The sequence below is a fragment of the Sturnus vulgaris genome, chromosome 11 (assembly GCF_052056855.1).
Source record: "Sturnus vulgaris isolate bStuVul1 chromosome 11, bStuVul1.hap1, whole genome shotgun sequence".
Taxonomy (NCBI): domain Eukaryota; kingdom Metazoa; phylum Chordata; class Aves; order Passeriformes; family Sturnidae; genus Sturnus; species Sturnus vulgaris.
This window is the reverse complement of record NC_142253.1, coordinates 13,376,028-13,395,769: the sequence shown is the minus strand read 5'-3', so window position 1 is coordinate 13,395,769 and position 19,742 is coordinate 13,376,028. Positions and strand designations below refer to the sequence as shown.

The 19,742-nt window shown below is 36.8% G+C and overlaps 1 protein-coding gene across 4 annotated transcripts in view; it reads left to right on the top strand.

Annotated features, from left to right (window-relative positions):
- CACNA2D3 (calcium voltage-gated channel auxiliary subunit alpha2delta 3) overlaps positions 1-19,742 on the top strand; it is a 386,281-nt gene that overhangs the window by 140,518 nt on the left and 226,021 nt on the right. For all 4 annotated transcript variants that reach the window (XR_015806076.1, XR_015806075.1, XM_088171533.1 and 1 more), the window contains exon 5: positions 13,973-14,135. Coding sequence is in view for 2 of the 4 variants with exons in the window: in XM_088171533.1 (XP_088027659.1) it covers positions 13,973-14,135 (163 nt within the window). In the remaining 2 variants the exon portion in view is untranslated. The remainder of the gene's footprint in view (positions 1-13,972; positions 14,136-19,742) is intronic.

Genomic DNA, 19,742 nt, shown 5'->3' with positions numbered 1-19,742 from the left:
TTTTTCCTCTCTTCCAATATTAAGTCAGGATGCTTTCCTCAGATGTAGAAGGGCAGACATTTTGAAGGAAATTAGTTTTAATCTAATAAAGTCTGTTCCAGGACAGAATTTGCAGTAACCATAACCTTTTATAAATAAAGCTAGAAAAGTAAAAAGACACTGAACTTAAGAGAAGAAAACATGACTTTTTTTTTTCTGAGTAAATACTGGGACAAGGGCTTTTTTTCCCCGTTAGTGTAAGTATTTAACTTGGAAGCCAATAAGTGCCAGGTAAATATGGACTAAAAATATAAAGTGTGCTTAAGAGAGAGATTTTATTTTCGTATGTTGAACCTCATTAAAAAATAGTTACTACAGAATGATAACAATATAACAATGGCTGAGCGTATGGATATAATCAATGATCTATATGTTTTTTAGCTGACAAAAATAATACTCTTGATAGGAAGGGATTAGGGAGAATTTATATTAAAATCAACAAAATGATAGTTATTATCAGAGTAGAAAGTTATGATTAGAATGAGGAATATGTTATGAGAACTTCTAGTGTTATGATATGTCATTTATAATATAATTTGTTTATGGTTTTTTATGTTTTCAGTGTATGGAATGCTTCTTTTTTAGAAAATCACAGTAAGAGAAGGGTAGCTCAATGTGTAGGGTAAGGCTGCCTGCGAGGTCATAGGCTCACCTCATAATAATTCTGATTAACTCGGGCACAGTGCTGTGTAGGTAAGGCAATGCAGTTTCCAGCTCACTTTTTTCAGTCTCTGTATTAAGAGAATTGCCTGCCCTGGGTTGTACTGTACAGCATAGTTGTACTTAATCACAGCAGAGGTCACACCAAATTTAAAATCAAATGTAAAGTTTGAGAATGAGTATTAAATATTTAAGACATCCAGGCATTTATTTTTTCCATTTCACTTATCTTTTCAGGAGTCATGTGGAATTTTGGGCAGAGAAGAACTGAAGTAATAATTCCTTTTCCCATGCTTTATTCCCTATATCACTTTTTTCCTCTGTCATCTTGCTTTCCCTTAAATTTAATTTTAGCATGGTGAAATACACACCAAATTCAGAAACTGAGCATACATTAGGAATGTATTATTCTTGCTGATTGCAGGTAAATAAACACCAGTGAAGGAACTGTGCTTGCCAGGCTTTTCAAACCTTATGGTAGAACTTGTGGAACCATGCCAAACACTGATGGACTTCAGCTACCATTAAAAGCTAAATTTCTGTGAGATTTTTGCTAAGGTTCACAGAACTCCTCAAGCAAATTTGAGCCTCATGGCAGTAGTCTAAGGATTGATTTATTATTGTCTATCAAACTCTAAAATGGTTTGGGTTTCATGTTTTCAGCATTACAAGTAAACTTGGAAGCTCTGATCCTGACGCATAGCTGAGTGCAAAATCCAGAGTGAGCCAGAGTAGAAATCAAAATTGATTCTTCTCAAAGCATGCAGATGAAACCTGCACATTTTTTTCCTAGAAGTCTGTATTATGTGCCTTTCAAAAGACTGATAATAGCTTGTTCTTATTTTACAAATACAGACAGATAAGAGTTGGCAAACACTCTTGTGAGAAAGAAAAGAGAATGAAGGAAAATAGGTACGAAGAAGCTGTGAGCCAACCAGCCCCAGAACCATACTGTGAAACGATATGAATAAAATATGTGCATGGTAAATAGTGTGACATTGAAAAATGAAACATTCAATATCACAGCCAGAGGAGAAAAATGCCAGCTCCCAAAATTGGGTCCTGGCAGTATGTTCAGAGAGTCGAATAGGCATGTGCTTGATTGCAGTTTGGGTGGAGAGAAAGGAGATTCACAGAGCTCTGTGTATTTTCCCACACTATGAATTAATCACATCTAATACTAATTATATACTTGCAACACTCTGAATTCCTGCATAAACTGTGGAAAAATGTGGAGATGTTTCCAAGACTGGAGCAGCTCTAACAATGAATCCCTATATGTGCTTCTGCAACTGTTTGCTGTGCGTCATCTTCAAACCCAGTTATGTTCTGCACATTTACTCTTCTGTACTTTGATGGTGATTTACACTCCTAGGGAAGCAGTTGGGTGAAACCATGTCTCAGAAATGTGGAAGCTTAATATAAATAAATTAAACACAGGCGCTTGATTTCAGTGAATCACAGCCTTTTGACGTTTATAATTTCAACACATGACTGTCCCCAGCTACTCCAGCTCTGTGATTCATGGTGATGCTTCAGCTATTGGCTTGATAGAAAATGTAAAACGTAAGGTTGGGGGTTTTTAGCTATTCTAGGATGCTAAAAGATCTGGATCCACACAAGTGGGATAAATACTAACAGTGTGTTAGGAAACTGTCTAATCATTCTGAATTAATGATGCCTTGATTATCTTGCCTGTAACCATTAGGTCAAATGAAGAGTTTCTCCAGGCTTTGGCATAAAGGCAGGTGTACTTATTTTGTTGCTCTTGAAAATAGAAGCACAGCCTGACCACAGAGGTGAAATTATTTCAGGAAGTAATTGTTCATGTTGCTGGGGTTGCTCTTGCCTGGAATTATGCAGTGTTATGCAAGCTGCTGTGGGAGGTTTCATGCAGAGGGAGCCCGTGAGGAGCTGGGTGTGCTCAGGAGGGGCAGGTGCTGCACTCAGCTGTGGCAGTTTGGGCTGCTCTGTGTCAGAGAGCTCGGGCAGGGGCTCTGAGTGCTGCTCTGCATTGTTCAGGTGGGATTCATCAGACTGAGCATCTGAGGCCACAGGAGCACCAGTGATGCTCTGAGGGGCAGCTAAAGCTGTGGGGACTTTTCATTAGGCAGTTTCAGTTCTGCAGGTGTGACAAGTGTGCTAATTCCCATCTTGCAGCTCAGGAATCAAGAGTGATCTTTTTCATGAGATATACATAATGCTGTTTTTTTTTTTTTTCCCTACACTTTTAACAAAGTAATGAAAAATTGAATACGTTTCAGCAAGGTCTTGTTTTAGAAATATGTAGATCAACTTGATTTTCTGATTTGAAGTAAAAGAATTTGCTTTTGGGGGGGAAACATTTTGAGTTTCAGAAACAAGATTAAAATTTCCCAACTCCATTAACCTTCTAAATTGCAGTTAATAGCAGAGACACAATTAGTAAGAGGCCTCAACTCCAATGAGGCTCGTGTAAAGTAAGAAGTTTCTCATTTTTATCCGACTTGCCCATTTTTTTACTTCTAACAGCCTGGTGATAAGATACATTTACTGCTTCAGTTTCCTCTGCATTTCTTATAAACTAGATTTAAGAAAAGTAGAAAGAAGCAAAGAATATAATAAGAAAATATGAAGAGTGAAGCTCCTCACCTGTCATCTTCAAGTAGATCTGCCCAGTGTGATGAGGTGTGTGTGGAAATACTCTAAAGGTCTGAGAAATCAGAATATCAGAGCTAATTGGGAAAAACATGGGTGAGCTAATCTTGCTGCTTTCCATGGAGAACTGTAAAACTGGCTGTATCATCAGGGCTGTTTGCTCTTTTGCTATTTGTTAGTATTGACCTGACTGAGTCCTGACTTTGAGTAATTATTGTGAGGTTCAGGTAGGAGAAACCACAACTTAACATTTGAACTTTGTTTGGATGATGCCAATGTTGTGCATTGATACTTTGAGCTGGGAGCACAAGGAAATGCATTGGATTTGTGGGTCATGAACTCTCAGCACTCTGATCTGAGTGTCCTCAGTGCAGACCAGGCAGGTGATTTGCTCCTTGGCCACTGCTCACAGGAGTGCCTGGGAGCTGAACTCTGCCAGAACAATGCTGCAGAGAAGCACTAAAAACCAGACTTGTTTCACCTTCTCTGGCACAGTCATACGCAGGATTTGGGGAGTGGGAATTAAAATGTGCAGATGCAAACCCTCCTAATTCTTCTGTACATAAAAGTGGTATTGTATCAGATTAACTTCTTAGTCATGTATATGCTCCAAGATAAATGGACAGCTATTGTTTTCAGCTGCAGCACCCACCATTCACATCAAAGTCTCTGCATAGCTGTAACAGAGATGAGAAGCTTTTTTTAATCGAATGTGTCTCATTTCCTTCAAGTATTTATGGCTTGTCACTGTCTAACTGAACCCAAGATGCTGACAAATATGCAAGTCATTTGTAAAGCAGTTAAAGTACAGGATATATATAAGTAGAGACATTCTTCTGATTAGAAAATAATCTTGTATTAATAATAAGTCTTCCTGTTGTAAAATTCTTTCTAAATACAGTAATATTCGGAATGGGAATTAGAGATATTTCAGGGATGACATTTCATTTTTTCCAATCAGCTTTACTATAAACAAACCCTGCAAATTTTCAGTGTCAGCATATAGCTCAGGTAAAACTAGGCTCATATTTTTGCTCCAAGTACCTGAATGTTTGCTGAGGATTTATTCATGGCTTATTTCTGTTTCAGGATGATATGTGTTACATTAGGCATTTAGAATATTATCCATTAGCATAAGCCCTTCAGTCTTTGAAAATGTTTTTGTCACTAAAGTTTTTAAGTCTGTTTTAGGTCTTTGTTTGCGTAAACTACAGATCAATAAATGGCTGAGATGTGTGTTACATTTCAGGATTTCTCCATGATACGTTGTATGTGTTGTTATTCAGATCCCTGTGTGGTCCAGTCATGCCATTTATTATTTCAACAAAATAGCTAATGACAAGCTATTGCGTAATGAAGTGTTTTCATGGCACCTTACTTAGGAGGGAGGATCTTTTTTCTGACAGTTGGAGGCTTTTGTAACAATATCTACTGTAATTTCTCCCTTGGAATCTACACAGAGTAAGTCATCTGTGCAGTAAACTTATGTCCAGGAAGGCTGAATTAATAACCTCTGGGTCAGCTTCACAAATTTCTCATTATTCCAAATACCTTTTCCTGTTGGCTAAGCCTTTTGTTCAAGATGACACTGAATTGCAGTGGTTGGAGATGGCTTATGACCTGGAAAAGGCTATTGGCAATACAAGCACATTTTGTCACAGACTTAAAATGAAGCAAGCATGGAAGTAAAAGACATTAAATGTAGTAATTATCCATGAAAATAACGATTACAAACTGTAAATATGTTTATATTTTTATGAATATTGTTTTAGCTGTGGCAGAGAGCTCAGAGCCAACATATTCAAAACTGATAAATCTTTTTTTATAAGGGAGCATATTATATTAGTACTAATCTTTAGTTCTATAATAAATATTTAACGGCAATGGAGGATTTTCCTGCCAATCATAATTAACAAATTTATGTTATATTTTTATGTTCAGCTCTTCTCCCTCAGTGCAGACAAGTACAGTGGAATGTATACATCTGTATATCATTTTTTCCATTAAGAAGATAGTAACAATTAAGAAAAAAGGCTAATTGTTCTTAAAAATGTCGTTGTTGAGATGATGTCCTGGGTAACAAAAGATGCAGGATCTCAGATAAACATCTGGTAGGAATGATGGCTTCTTCATGTTTTTTTTTGTTAGATCAGCATTTCAGATTCATTTGTGACTGAATGATACTGTATTTTCTCTTCTTATTTTCAATTTATCCTTTACCAGAGACAGGAAGGAGCAGTGAAATAGGAAATTAGGATGTTTAGAGGGAGTAATTAGAGAGGGCTAAAAAATGTTTTTAAACTGTTTAGATGGCTGAGAGGCCCCTGTGTGTGTGATCTTTCCAGCTGAGCTGAGGGAAAGGCACAAATACAAGATGTACCCAGTCGGGGCTGCCACTGTCTGCTGGGGACTTCCTTAGCTCTCAGCAGTTGTTTCATGCAAAGTCCATCCTAGGAATGTTTTTTGGATTCTTCAGAGTCTTTGGGAGATGTTATCTCTCTTGCTTCTTAGCAAGAACCTAAACTTCTAATGATTGTAAACAAGACAGAGCAGCGAGCTGGATTATGGGGTAGCTGATTTGTAAAACTACCAGTTACCCCATCCCCCAGATGGATTTCAAAGTACAAATTTGCCTCTGGTTGACTTAATTTGCCTGATCAGCTTTTAGAAAAGTGTTTTAATTTAGAATAGATAAAATTGCCACACAATCTAGATCTGGAACGTGGAAATGGTGGTACTGTTTCTGAAAATCTCAGTCATTTCTTCGGTTGTGTTCACAGTCCCCCCTGTGCTCTGATTTGACCATAAGTCTGAAGTTGTGTGTAGGATTCCAATAGCAACACAGTCCACAGCTCAGTGAGTGTCCCAGTAAATTGTTCTGTGAGTATCTGAGAATTTAATATAGTGAAGAAATAGTTGTCCAGACTCCAGATAGTTTCATGATGTTGCTCGGACAAATTCAGTTCATGTAGTGAGTTCTTCTATTGCTGCTTTTATATTTATCATTGTTGGCCTGTCTTTGCTTGATGTGAAAAATGGTTAGAAGTTGAAAACATAAAAGAGACTGTTTTTATATTTCATAAACTTAACTCTTGGGCTCTACCACTCCCTTATTTGCACAGGTTCAGGATGAGAATAGTGTGCAGATGTTCATTTTACCCATGCAGATATTTTTCAATATCCAGGTTCTTAACTTGCCCCTCTTTCCAACCTCCTTTGTCTCTGAGCTCTCTCCTAGGGCAAATAAAAATTTGTATTTGATATAAACTTGCCTCAGCTGGTTTATGTGGATTCTGAATTTCTGTATCTAGGACTCAGGCTTGCTGAATGGAGTCAAGAAAACTTAGTGTTTGATATGAAAAGGTATTTTCTTTGTGTTTTTTTTAAACTTTATTCATACAGTCAGTACAAAACAAAATTGTAAAGAATAAGAGAAATGTATGTGCATATTCTCTGATACTCTGTGAGATGTTTTTAATCACTTCAAACTTATTTTATGGATAAAATAGATGCCATTGTCCTTCCCCCTTTACTCTAGAGACATGTGTTTCTTTTATTAAATTAACTCATCATCATGGTTTTGTTATTTCAACTGTGGGCTTAGCTGACCAAATTTCTATATTACTTGAGAGAGTCATTAATCATTTGAAGAGGATTTGTATATGTTCAGTTGCTCAACATCTCATCTCTCACTTTACCCCCAAATAAATTCAATAATGTTGCACGTGTTCTTTTGCTTTCCTTTTTGTAGTCAATAATATTAATTTAACCTCCTGTGTGTTGGTGGGTGGTTGGAAGTAACAAAACAAAGATGGGATTGTAGTGAGCACCATGAAATTCTGTTCTGTTCTAGTTCTTCACTATTTAATTATTTTGATTATCCCCTGTTGGTCTGAAAAAAATAAATCTGGTCAAGTACATGTTTAATTCATCATTCAGGGCCACGGTTAGTGTTCAGATGTTAACTGCTGGATACAAACTGCTTGCTACTTTCTGTATTTTTGGGAAGAGTTGTTAACCCCCAGCCCAGCACAGGGTTATATTTAGGCTGTCCTGTCCCTGAGAATGTTGTGCTGGGGAGGCTCTGCAGCCCTTGCTGAGCACAGAGCAGCAATGTATGTGTGCTTTAGGCTGGAGAGCCTGGGTTAAAGTTGCTTCTCATGGGAGATAGAGAAGATGCAGAGCTCGAGAAATAGTTTTTAGGTCCTGCTAGGAAGATGAGGCACTTAGGGCATACGACTGTAGAAAGGCACAGAGAAGTCACATAATATCTCCACTGATAATTAAAAGCAGCCTTGAGGTTGTCATCAACCTGAATGTGTCAGATGAGCTGAATATGCACAGAATGACACTGATTTCACTTTAAAAGTTTTCATCTTATCTGCTTGTGAAATACTTTGCTTCTCTATCTCTATAGCACGTTTTAAACTATATGGATGGTATTTTTTTAATGCTATGTGTTGAACACCGTTCACTGGTAACCTCGTGGTAAAATGAAAAACACCAGAATATATTAGTGCACTGATTTTGAAGCAAGTCTGACATTTTGCTCTGCTGTTTTACAGAATTATTTTGCAGAAATTGTTGATCCTGCTTGTTCATTAGCTTGGTATTAGCCGTAGGGCTTTCGGGAGAAATGAAGAAATCCTGTGGTTCTAGCTAGTAATAAAAAGGCTATTAAAATGAATTAAAATCTTGCCGTTTTTTTGCATCTGTGACGATACACATATGGTATAATTTGTTTAAAAAAGGTCAGCCCTATAAAACTGGTTTGAGGAGTATTTGAGTTAGTGGAATTTAGAAGAAGACATCCTGACAACCTGTTGGCATGTGTTTTGCTCTAAGTATTCTGCATCTCTGATTTGGCCACACCTATATCAGTGGGATACTAGTTCTAACCTAAAAATAAAATGAGGCATAGCGAAGGTTTTTAATGCTCTGAAAATATTCTGAATCTAATAATGGCTTGCTGTGTAATGTTTTGTCTTGGTTTTCCTAGTTTGAAAAGGGAGGATTAACCCTGCTGCAGGATGGAAGTAATTGCAAACTTGATACAAGTACATTCAAAAATGTTTTAACATCCTCAAGCCTTCAGAAGTGCCTATTAGTCTCCCCTTGTTTTCTTTGATCTTGCACAGTTTGTTCTTTTTGGAACGACAAGTTTTAGGCTAATTGCTGCTGTTTCCAAAGTATTGTTTAAATAAAGCCCAACAAACCTCTCATGCTTATTAGTAAGAAAATCGAGCCACTTCTAATGGTCTATTTCTGCATTGGAAGCAGTGAGTGCAGAGCCCTTGTCCGTGTCCCTCAGGAGTGGGAAGGAGCATCCTCAGCCGAGCTGCAGAGCCCAGGGAGCTCAGCCTGTGCTGGGGCCCAGTGGAGGAGCAGGAGGGAGCTGAGAAGGGGCTGCAAGGCAGGACAAGCCTTTCCAAGGGCCACACTGCCGTGGGTTTGTTGCCTTTTCACCCTTTGCCAGGGCTCAGCAGGAAGTGGGCTGCAGGCTTTGCCTGTTCACTGGCTGGGCTGCAGGCTCTCTGGCATCTCTGGGGGTAATTTTGTGTGTTTGAAATGCTCCACCTCCACAATTACTGTGTTCTGGTTGCAAGATGATTCACTTCAGTCATGAAAGTCTTCTTCAACTCTGCTCTAGAAATTTTAATTAAATTTATTGAATGGTTTGTGCATCTCTAGGATCATGATCCCCGGCTCTGAACTCACTCATCCATGCAACTGAAATCTTTTTAACCTAAACACACTGGGAGAAGGGAAAAATTATAATGTCACCAGAGTAGGGATTTGTTTTGGTCTTTAGCAGAAAGTGTTCCTTGAAGGTTTCTTAGGTGTATGAGAATGAACACACTGAATATTTGCTCTTCTAGACCCAACAAAAATAATAGATATCCAGTAAGGCTTGTCAATGTGTCCAAAATATTAAACTAAAAGCCTGTTACTTAAGTGTTTTCTCCTTCCTTGTTATATTTACTAAATTTTAGTGACCAAAGAGTTTTTGTTCAGTCTTGTGACAAAGAAGAGACTCTTGAGAGCTTTTGCATGTAAAAGTTAATATTTCTGAAGTTATTTATCTGTAAAGGAAAAGAGTCATCTGAAACTTGTAACCTAAAGTGATATATTTAAAATAGCCATCATAATGACTTTCTACATTCAGTGAATCAGTTAATCCTTACAAGTCTGAGACCTTGAGGTCTTACCAATTTACTGCTATAATAGTTTTTATAGAATAATGAAGTATTATTTATTTATCCTCTTTTATGGCAATTTTAATAGGGTAATCATATTGGGAAAGAATGTATAGCCTAGGGGAAGGTCATCTTAATTTGATTGTGTAGAAAACAGATCAGTTGTTTTTTCAAGGATGCAAGCAATGTTTCTTTGCTACTTCTGTAATTAAAGCAGGACTGATGACAACTTTTCAAATCCTAGGTGTTTTTTGAACCTTGCTGCTGAATAAAGACATAAAAATAGGGAAAAAAGTGCTGGATGTTCCTACAGAGAAGCAAGGAGGAACCTTCAGATAATAATTGGAAATTATAAAGATGTCTCTTACAACAAGAGATGCTGTTTTCTCAAACATAAAAGCTTTTTAAAATTCAGAAGTTTAATTGAATGAGGCACTTTGCTTTTATGACCTTTTATAATTACTTGCTAAACAGACCAAGTTATTGAATACAAGAGCTTTTATCATATGCTTGAAAACATAGATTCTCCTTACTGGACAACTGCCAGAAGAGATTTTTTTGAGATTTAGAAACAGATATGCATTCAGATGTTTGCCTCATCTTTAACTCCAGTACCAGAATGGGTACCACTGTCTCCAGTGTGTTCTGTAGGGCAGCCTCTCAGGGTGGGTAACTTTCCTCATTTTGCTTTTCACATAGCATGAACCTTTCTGTTCTCCTTAGAGATGTCTCTTATTTGTCAGTCTTGAGAAATAACATTTTTCTCTTTTTTGTTTAAACTCTGATGATAATAGCTGTTTTGCTGCAAGTCTTGTAGATGTTTCAAATATTGAACATTTCTAGCTATATGTGCTATTTCATGGTAGGTTTTGCTTTCCCCTTAATTTCCCATGTTATTTGCTGCTACTTCATTTTCTCTGATGCTCTAGCGTTTTGAGGCTCAATGCAAATGCCATAAACTCTCCTTAATTTAATATCTTTCAGATACATTTAATGAGCTACAGAGTTACAGAAACACTGTGAAAATGGTTCTTGAGTAGTTAAGAATTATCAGTGTAATCCAAATATTGCTCTAATGCTGGCTTATTAGTGCAAATCATTCCCATTTACACCTTTTTGGTCCTCACTGCTCTATGAATGAGACTTTTTTTGCTGTCTTGGTAAAAACAATTTCTGTAGTTTAGGAAAAAATAGAACGAACTAGAATTGTGGCTTGCATTCTTTCATGCTGTTAAAAACCAAAAGACTTAATTTTAAAATGCAATGATAAAAACTGATACTTGTTTGCTCTTATGTGCCAAATACTCTCTAAGTTGCAAAAGCAGTTTGGATTATAATGTATCTTTTAAGTTGAATAGCAAACATTTATGTTTAAATAAATATGCTGTTTACAGTGTTAGCAAATACTGGATAAAATATTTAGGCATCACTGGATATCTATTGACAGAATGGTAAATGTAAAAGGCAATATAGAACATCAGTCTTGTACCACACTGTACAGTGCTGCAGTTATGTGAGATGTGTGCAATGCTTTTCAATACTCCATCTGAATTACTGGAGTTTTGTTGCAGACAAGTATCCATTGTTATCAAGATGCTTCTTCAGCTGAGACATTATGCCAAAGTAAGTGGCTAAGCTGGAACAGGGAACTTTGAAGAAGTTTCCTTCTTACCTTGCAGATCAGTTCAATGAGAACTCCTTGCAGGCCACAAACTTTGCACTTCCCTGGTTTTTCTATTATATATATTTTGAACAAATTAATTTTTGTCATAATTAACATACATCTTTGGCAGCCATCCAAAGGGATCACACAGCACATGGTTTTTATTGTGGCTGAAGGTTTCTTTTGTTTTAAAGCAAACTTGCTTTTGCTGTCAACATGAATGATGCTGTAAAGCAGTTTTGTGATAGTTGTGTAACAGCCCCATAAGTCTCTGTCTCCTGTGATTACAGGGTATGGCAGAGCAGCCCAGGGTTCTGCAGACTGTCAGCAATAGGATTATTTGGGGTGTCTCAAATATGGTCAGCTCCCTGCTGGGGCAGAATGGTCCAGTGCTTGTTCTGCTGGGCACTGATCCCTTTATCTTGGCTTTCACTAGGAAAACTTCACAGGGATAAAACTGAAACTGAGATTCCTGTTTGCCTTGTCTTATTATCACGGTACAGTGTGGGCTTTCAAAACGTAGATCTAACATGCAGAATGATGCAAATACTGCAAAGGAATGTACAAGCAAAAAACCCCAATGTAGTTACTTGAGCAAATCTAAATGCACAAAAGTCTATAAGTTGATTTTTAGTTCTAATGAGTCATATAACAGCTGACAAGAAGGAGATTTCCTCACTCACCTGCAGGTCTCTAGGTAAGGCTGGAGTAAACTCATCTGTTGGACAAGTCACAGTAGAGCTGAATCTGCTCCTAACCTGGATAATTATCTTTACTAGACTAATAAGTTTCTGGTGTGTTATATTGTGAGCACTCAGAACTCACCTAGTTAAGGTTGTATCAAAGACTGACCTCCATTCACAACATTAAATTGAAGTCATTTTCTCTAAGAGCTTAGGTAGAGTATTTATGTTGTCAGCAAACAAGACTTTATCCTCTTTCCCTTAGGCTTTATCTCAAATGTAGTGTTAGAATGCCAGATGGATTCACTTTAATATTTTTTCTTCAAATTTTAATATTCTTTCTATTACCTTTCAGCTGTCACACTTAATAATTTCCTTGGAAAGGAAGAGCCCAAAAGAAGCCATTATATAACAGCTCTGCTTAAATGCTCGTCGTTTTCAGAAGTATTTTTGAGCTGCTACATTACCTGATGTTTAATCCTTAGAACTTGCAGGACTGTGTTAAAATATGCTATTTTTGTAGGCTTCTCACTTGCAAAAAACCCCTCAACAAGCCAAAGCCAACCCCCACCCTGATCAAACAGAAAAACCCCCAAAACTAAACAGGAAAATATTAATAATCTCATAAGGACTACTTTATGCTGCAATTTACTTTTAAAAAAACCTGAAACACAAATCATATTATTGTGTATACACTGGTAGACTTGAGATGAGAAAATGCAGACTCAGACTAATAAATCAATGAATACTAAATCAACTGAAGAAACAATCAGTCCTAAATATCCTTTTTTTTTTTTTTTTTAAATAATAGCAAATTTTATTAGTTGGCTAGCCTTGCCAGTTACAGAACTTGATGCAAGAGGTTGCCTAGTAGTTAACTTATTTGGAAAAGGAAATAATCCACTGAATGAAATAATGAAATAATGCTTTTTTTAGAGTTGATTTCAAGTGTATTCTGACATCCTTATTTAAAATTTTTCCATCTATTTACAGAGTATTATAAAAGCCATGGACAAATAAAATTTGCATCCTTGAAATTGCTAAGGCAGTATGTGAATTTCTGTAGAAATTATTGCATGATACATTCCAGAAGTTCAGTTCAAGAAGAACAGTATCTTTCTGCATATTCTAGTACAGAATACTTTATCCTCAAATAAACATAGATTAATATTTAAATGTTATATGCATTTACTCTCAAATGGATATTAGGACAGGGACTCGTATTTAAATTAATGTGATTCTTCAAAGACATTAAACCTTGGCCTCCTCCAGTTAGGAAGCACATCACAAATTGTTGCCAAGGGTTAATGTATTTAGGAGGTTAAAAAGTAGTCTGTACTGTTTGTTGCTTTCAAGGCTTAGTAAAATTTCTGATTAAACTAGGTCATAAAGATATCAATAATTTTATCTAAATTGCTTTTGCTTATCTGGTTATAGCTCTGTGCAAAATAGGCCAAATAGTCTTCAGGAATCTTTAACAGGCAGACAATAATTTCTTGTTTAAAATAAGTCACTACACAGTTTATATGTCTATATTCAAGTATGCATAATTTACAAGGCCAGCTATGATGTGCATTTCTAAAATTCAGTATAAAGCAAATAATTTTAGGAAATGTTGGTACACATTGAGTACACATCTACAGCTGTAGTTAATACTCCTGTGAAGTAAAAACACTTTTAGTTTGTCAGGGACTGAGTTCAGCACTGACAGCAGTTCTTGATCTGCTGGAAATAAGCTAAACAGAGATTATAATTAAGTAATAACCCAGAAAAATATTTAAATTTAGAAAGCTTTGTATTAAAAATAGTACATATATTGTTTATGATTAGAGCTTTTCTTGGACTGCCCTTCATATTTTCAGGGCAGCCATAGAACTGAAACAATATGGGGTTTTCTTGAAATGTATTGATAAATCTCTTTTCATAACTGTACCTGTAGAAAAAGGATAGAGGAAATCTGAGAGAGGATAAAAAACTTCTGCTCTTCTAGCTGGAGATGTTAATCGGTGGATTGATAGATGTAGTAACCCATTCAAACCTCATTTTTATGCTGAACGTGCATTCTGAGTAGAGAATGTGGGTTTCTGTTGCAGTATGAATACTTCAATGCTGTGCTCATCAATGAACGAGATGAAGAAGGAAATTACCTGGAGCTGGGGAAGGAATTCATTCTGGTGCCAAACGACCACTTCAACAACTTACCTGTGAACATCAGTCTGAGTGATGTCCAAGTACCCACCAATATGTACAATAAGGGTAAGAAAAGAGCTGCTTTATTCCATCATTCCACTGGCTAAACAAAAGCACACCCTTGCTTAAAAATGAAGCTGTTGATTAACTGTGTATTATCTGTGTTTTCCAGTTGGCAGCAATACTGAAATTTTCTATGGGAGAATGTTTTAAGTATAACCGTTCTTTAATATGTTTTGTTTTGTGGCAATTTAGCAGTTTCATGAGGTTAATGGTTTGCATATGAGGCTTGCATGAGTTTTGCCATAGAGTATGGCAGAATATGTTTATTCTAGTGAATTATTTACCAAAATCTTCAAGTCATTTGAACAGAGCTCACCAATTTTATTGTACTGGTTTTGTCACCAGTACTTTGTCACCAGTTTTATTCTTTCTTTGCTGAGATCTAGAATTGTCTTTGAAAGTTACAGGATAGGTGGAGGGGAATACTTTATTAGATTTATGCTTTCAAACTTCTGAGAATATTTCTAGAATATGTGCTATTCTAGTTCTATACACAAACTCTGCTGTGAGTTTGTAGTTAATATTTAGAAGGAATAATTTGTACTCCCCTATTTGACATGGGTGCTGGATAGCACATTGTACTAGCAAACAGCAATATTGGAAGTGATGGACTTAAGTCTAAAAATTTGGAATGTAAAATTAACTCAGATACACGTTTACTCATTTTCCTTTTGCCACTTCACTTTAATCAGACAGCGGGAATTTGTATTTTTGCAGTGCTTATGCAGCACCTATTTATTTTTCTCAAGCCAGTAATAAAAGAAAAATTAAGAAGGAAAGCGCCAAAGTTTCCTAGCAATATCTACAGTATGTTTGTCATTGGTTTGTAGAAAGCTGCTTAATTTCATTATGTGGTTCCTCTGTGTTTTAACTCTACTAAAAGACCTCTAAAAGGACATTAAATGCTTTCCTCTTAATACGTTCCAGTGTAGCAATTGTGGTAATTCATGCAAGGATATTGTGTAATAAGGCAAATTAATTCAGATAAGTTGGTCTGGTAAGAGAAGCAGTGGATATGGCAGCTTCTTTTCAAAGTTAGGATTCTGAGCTGAGAATTCTGAGAAGCCAAAACTCCTGCAAATAAAGTCTTAAACTAGGGATAAAAAATAAATCTTCCTAGAGAGTATTTGAAAGGTTGTGAAATGATTAATGCAGGATATTTTGAAAAGGCTTGGAAAATGCTTAAAGCTTCTAAAGATACCAAATTGCTTTCTTTGTGCAAGTGCTAATATTTATTTAATCAAGCTTGTCTATAAATTAATTCATTCCAGAAGTGCTAAGGAGGAAAAAGAAAAGGAAGGAATATAGAGGTCAGGCAACTGTGCTTTTCTGGAGAAGGAAGTTTTCCTGAGTAGTTAGTGAGAACAGTAGAACTAAAGAACCTTCAGGTCTGTGATATGTGCTCATGCTATGTGTTGAATGCATTTTATATGCTGATTACTCATAGCTGAAGGCCAAAGTCAAAGGGCTTGCTGCATCTTGGTTTGGCCTCTCATACAGGGATTTTCTATGGAGATGGGGAAGATAGAATCACGACAGAACTCTTTCTTCTACTTTGTGTAATTCAAACCATCCAGAATTGTCACTTTATGCAGCTGCAGAAAAAGCATTTTTTTAATCATTTAAATGTATTCCAACTTCAGAAATCTGGTTTGTTACTGACATTTTCCTTGCACATGGACACAATAATCTTGTTTGGAGCCTGGCAATGTCTGGAAATGGTCCTCTTACTAAGAAGAGAACTATATACTGAAAGTTTTTGTTGCCCAGTTCTGTAGTGCAGAGGGGTGATAACAAGTTCATTTAATCCTAACCTGAGGGTACAAGCAGTAGATATTGATAGGTTTACAACCAAATGTCTGCAGAATACCATTTCTCTATAAGGGGCCTGTTGCTCATTTCCAGGTTATGTTTTATTTTATTGAATTACTAGGGAGAACCACAGCCAGAACTCACAGTTGAAAACAGACAAGTGTGATCACTGAATATTTAAACACAGGGCTCTTGAGTCAATGTAGGAAAAAACCCCACTGTTTGTAAGCTAATTCTTCACTTTCTCCTTTTTTTTGGTTCTTTTGGTTGTACAGATATTGATAATTTGAGTGGGTTCGGAGCAGAGTCCCAGGACTCATCAGAGAATTGACAGATGTGCTGTGGACTGAGACCACAGGGGCTCAGTTCATCTAGCTTATTCAAGAGGTGATTAAAGGCTTAATTAGTTGTTCTGTAGTTAATTACTAATACCAGGCTCTATAATCTGGTTGCCAAAGATTGTAAAAATCCCGTGGCTGAAATCGGGTTCCATTATTTTGCAAATTGAACAACTGTGGGCTCAGTTAAGCTTTGGGAAAAGGTTTGGCCTGGGCTGACATCGGAAAGCAGGGGAAATTCTTATTGAATTAGTCATATAAAAATATTCATAGAGGAAAAAGAAGGGAAGAATGAAGGTATGTTTTTCATGTTAGAAAGAAAGTTTAATTTTTGGAAGTACAAAATCAATCTGAATCCATTTTGGGCAATGCAAAGGCAGAGTCCAGTTGTATACAAGGCACTGTCTCATTCAGCTGCTGGGCTCTATTATTAAAAAAACTTACACAGGTTACATAGAGGCACAAAATGAGTTCTCATAGGTCTTATTTTTTATGTGTTCCTGTTAATTTAGAATGTAAATGATTTGGGACATGCTGCTGCCTTGGACATGTACACTTCCACAGCTACACATTCCTGAGATACTCAGGTACAACCTTCCACATATCAATCAGCATATTTTAAACAGTTATTGTAGAAGACATTAGTAATAATGAGAAAATTATTAATAATTTAAAGTTTGTATGGTTTCAGCATTTGATTTATTACTTTCTGAGATGACAGTAGTATATTTAGAAGAATCTAGGAACATGACATGTAATTAAAAAGTAGCACTTGGAATGTGGGCTAGGCTTTCTGGCAACTATCCGTGGGGAGCATGGCAGTGAGATTGCCACTGGGGAGAGTAAGGTTCTAGAATGGATTTATGAACACAAGGAAATTATAAAAGAAGACTCAAAACTGATCTTGCAGATGTTGACAGTGTATAGAAGAAAAATAGAGTAGCATTTTACCTTTTGTTAGTATGAGAATGTAGGTAGCCAAGATCCCACATTCTTTGTCCAAAGTATGTGCTGTATCTGGGGTGAAGAACCTACTCCAGTGTTTGAGTTTTTTTCCTAAATCTGTCACCTCATATTTACCCCTACTTGTGGACAGCAATGACATATTTTCTGCTATTGAGTTTTCACTCAGCAGTTTTTCCATGGAAGAGGCTTATGAATACTTGGATAAATGTGGTTTTCAGAGGAATGTAGATGAAAACCAAAGCCAAGGTGAGGGTCTGTGTCTTGGTGACACATGCTCAGGCAGTTCTAAGTCATGGCACCTGATGAAAAGCAAAGCCTAGCAAAGTACAGAACCAGAGGTGACACACAGCAGGATCTCGTCCACTTATAGTAGCTTTGCATAAAATCTAGGAAACCCATGGGGAAATCTATTGTCTCAATATTAACTGAAAAAACTCCCAGGTTTCAGAATTTGCAGTTGGTCTTTGTTGATATGACAAGGTAGGCTTTACATTCTGGGAAGGGGAAGAGCCCAGGTTCTCTTCCTTTCCATGATTCAAAAACATCAGGATGCAAGCACTTCTCTTTGCCTTTTAAACTCTATTTCTCGCTGTAGCAGTTTCTTCATAGGAAGAAATTTAGAACTAGGGACTTCTGTGCCTAAGAGCTTTTTCATGTATAAAATTTTTATTTTTTTCTAACCCCCCTCATATTTCATAAAATCTTAAAATATCTCTGCCTCCATATTTGGTCTAAGATTGGGAGTTTGGACTAAAATATTACACACCTAAAGACAACCTCTCTAAATGTTTTTAAAAATAAAAATGCCTTGTAGAATGAGCCACGTTTGGCTTTCCTCTTTGGGTATTTTGACAGAAGTGGGGTAAGGGTGACCATGTGTGAATCTGTCTAGAAGCCCTAGACAGGATATCTGAGATGTGGTGAGGAGGCAGACATGTATCAATAGAGGTAGATTGGAGAAAGGATAATTCCTTTGTTTGGATCAGATCAGATGCATCTTGAGAAATATGTTTGATTTTTGTCTGAAAAAAACCCAAAACAATGTAAAACAATTTATCTTGACAATAGAAGGGAAGTAGGCATATATAAGTTGATTTAAAGTAATGGGAGGTTTTTCCTTTGTTGCTATTTTTAGTTTACTGAATATATAATCTTACTTTACTTGCTCAGTTTTATAATGGAGAAACACTTCCTGGAGGATAAACCTTCATCCCATTAACACAGCTGACAAAGCAATTAAGTGCATTCTACAGCTTTGAAGACTTAGTTATCCACTGAATTTTTAGTATTTACTAAAAGTTACTGAGCAAAGAGTCCAAACTTAACTACTGGATAAAAACATCAGATTTTTCATTTTTAAATACTCTTCATTATCTTAAGTGTATTTTTGTTTTCATCACTAGTGAATTTCTGAGGAAACAACATATATGAATGTCTATATATTTATATCTGTGTATATACATATTTATATATGTGTATATATTTATCTCTTATGTGGTGAAGAGTGGTGCAGTCTGTTCTCACATCAAAGGATGTTGACATATATGTGTGATTCACTGAAATATTGCAGGAAATATTATGGACACAAGATAGTTTTGTGACCACGGTTCTGCAACTAAGTTGTCAAGTCCTGCATCAGAAGAATTTTAATTTAACTGTAGTCCAAGGTTAATGTCTCTATTTTCCTGCCCATGCAGAGGTAGGTCACAGCTCTGCACTGCCTTCTGTTTGTACAGCACACAGATGACTCCTGAGAGCCAGGATGATGTTGTAATCTGTATTTTAGTGCTTGCCTGTTCTCCCAGAGTTTGTTTCCAGAGAGATTCCATTGCAGAGCCCGAGGCACAGCTCCTCACTTTAATCTCTGTGACTATTGGAGCATTTCAGAGCTGGCTCAGCAGTCTGGTCTCTTCAGCACAGCCCAAGTGCCACCTTCACACACAGAGTTACATTTTCAATTCAACACGTGGGGAGATTGAAGCCTGTGCTTCAGAATTCTGTGGAACTTTATCTTTTAGCTTGGGCCTTTTGCCCTTTATTTCTGGTAAAGCCCTGGGGTGAATATCACATAAACTCTTAAAAGCCATTCCAAGGTACAGCAGCACCATGCTGGTAGAAATGAATAGACTTTTTCTGAACAGACTCAGTTTTGGAAATTTTTCTTCCCAGGTTGATTTACAGTGATGTCTGTTCAAATTAATTTGAACACAGAAACATCCACTCCTGCCGTGGAACTTTGTGAAAAGAATTGATTACTGTCTTTGAAGTGCCCAAGGTGAAATGTCGATTGGAGTGTGGAAAAGTGAGATGTAGTGGGCAGTGCACAAAAAAAACCCCCTGTATAATATTAACTTGTGAAGTCTGCAATAGTAACTGTCTTTCATCCACGGCTTTCTTGGTACCTTCCTGCTTTCCCTCCTTGCTCCAGCTGAATTGCAATACCAGTGTCTGGCATGTGCACAGGGCTATTCATGGGCATTTTCTCTCTTTAGAA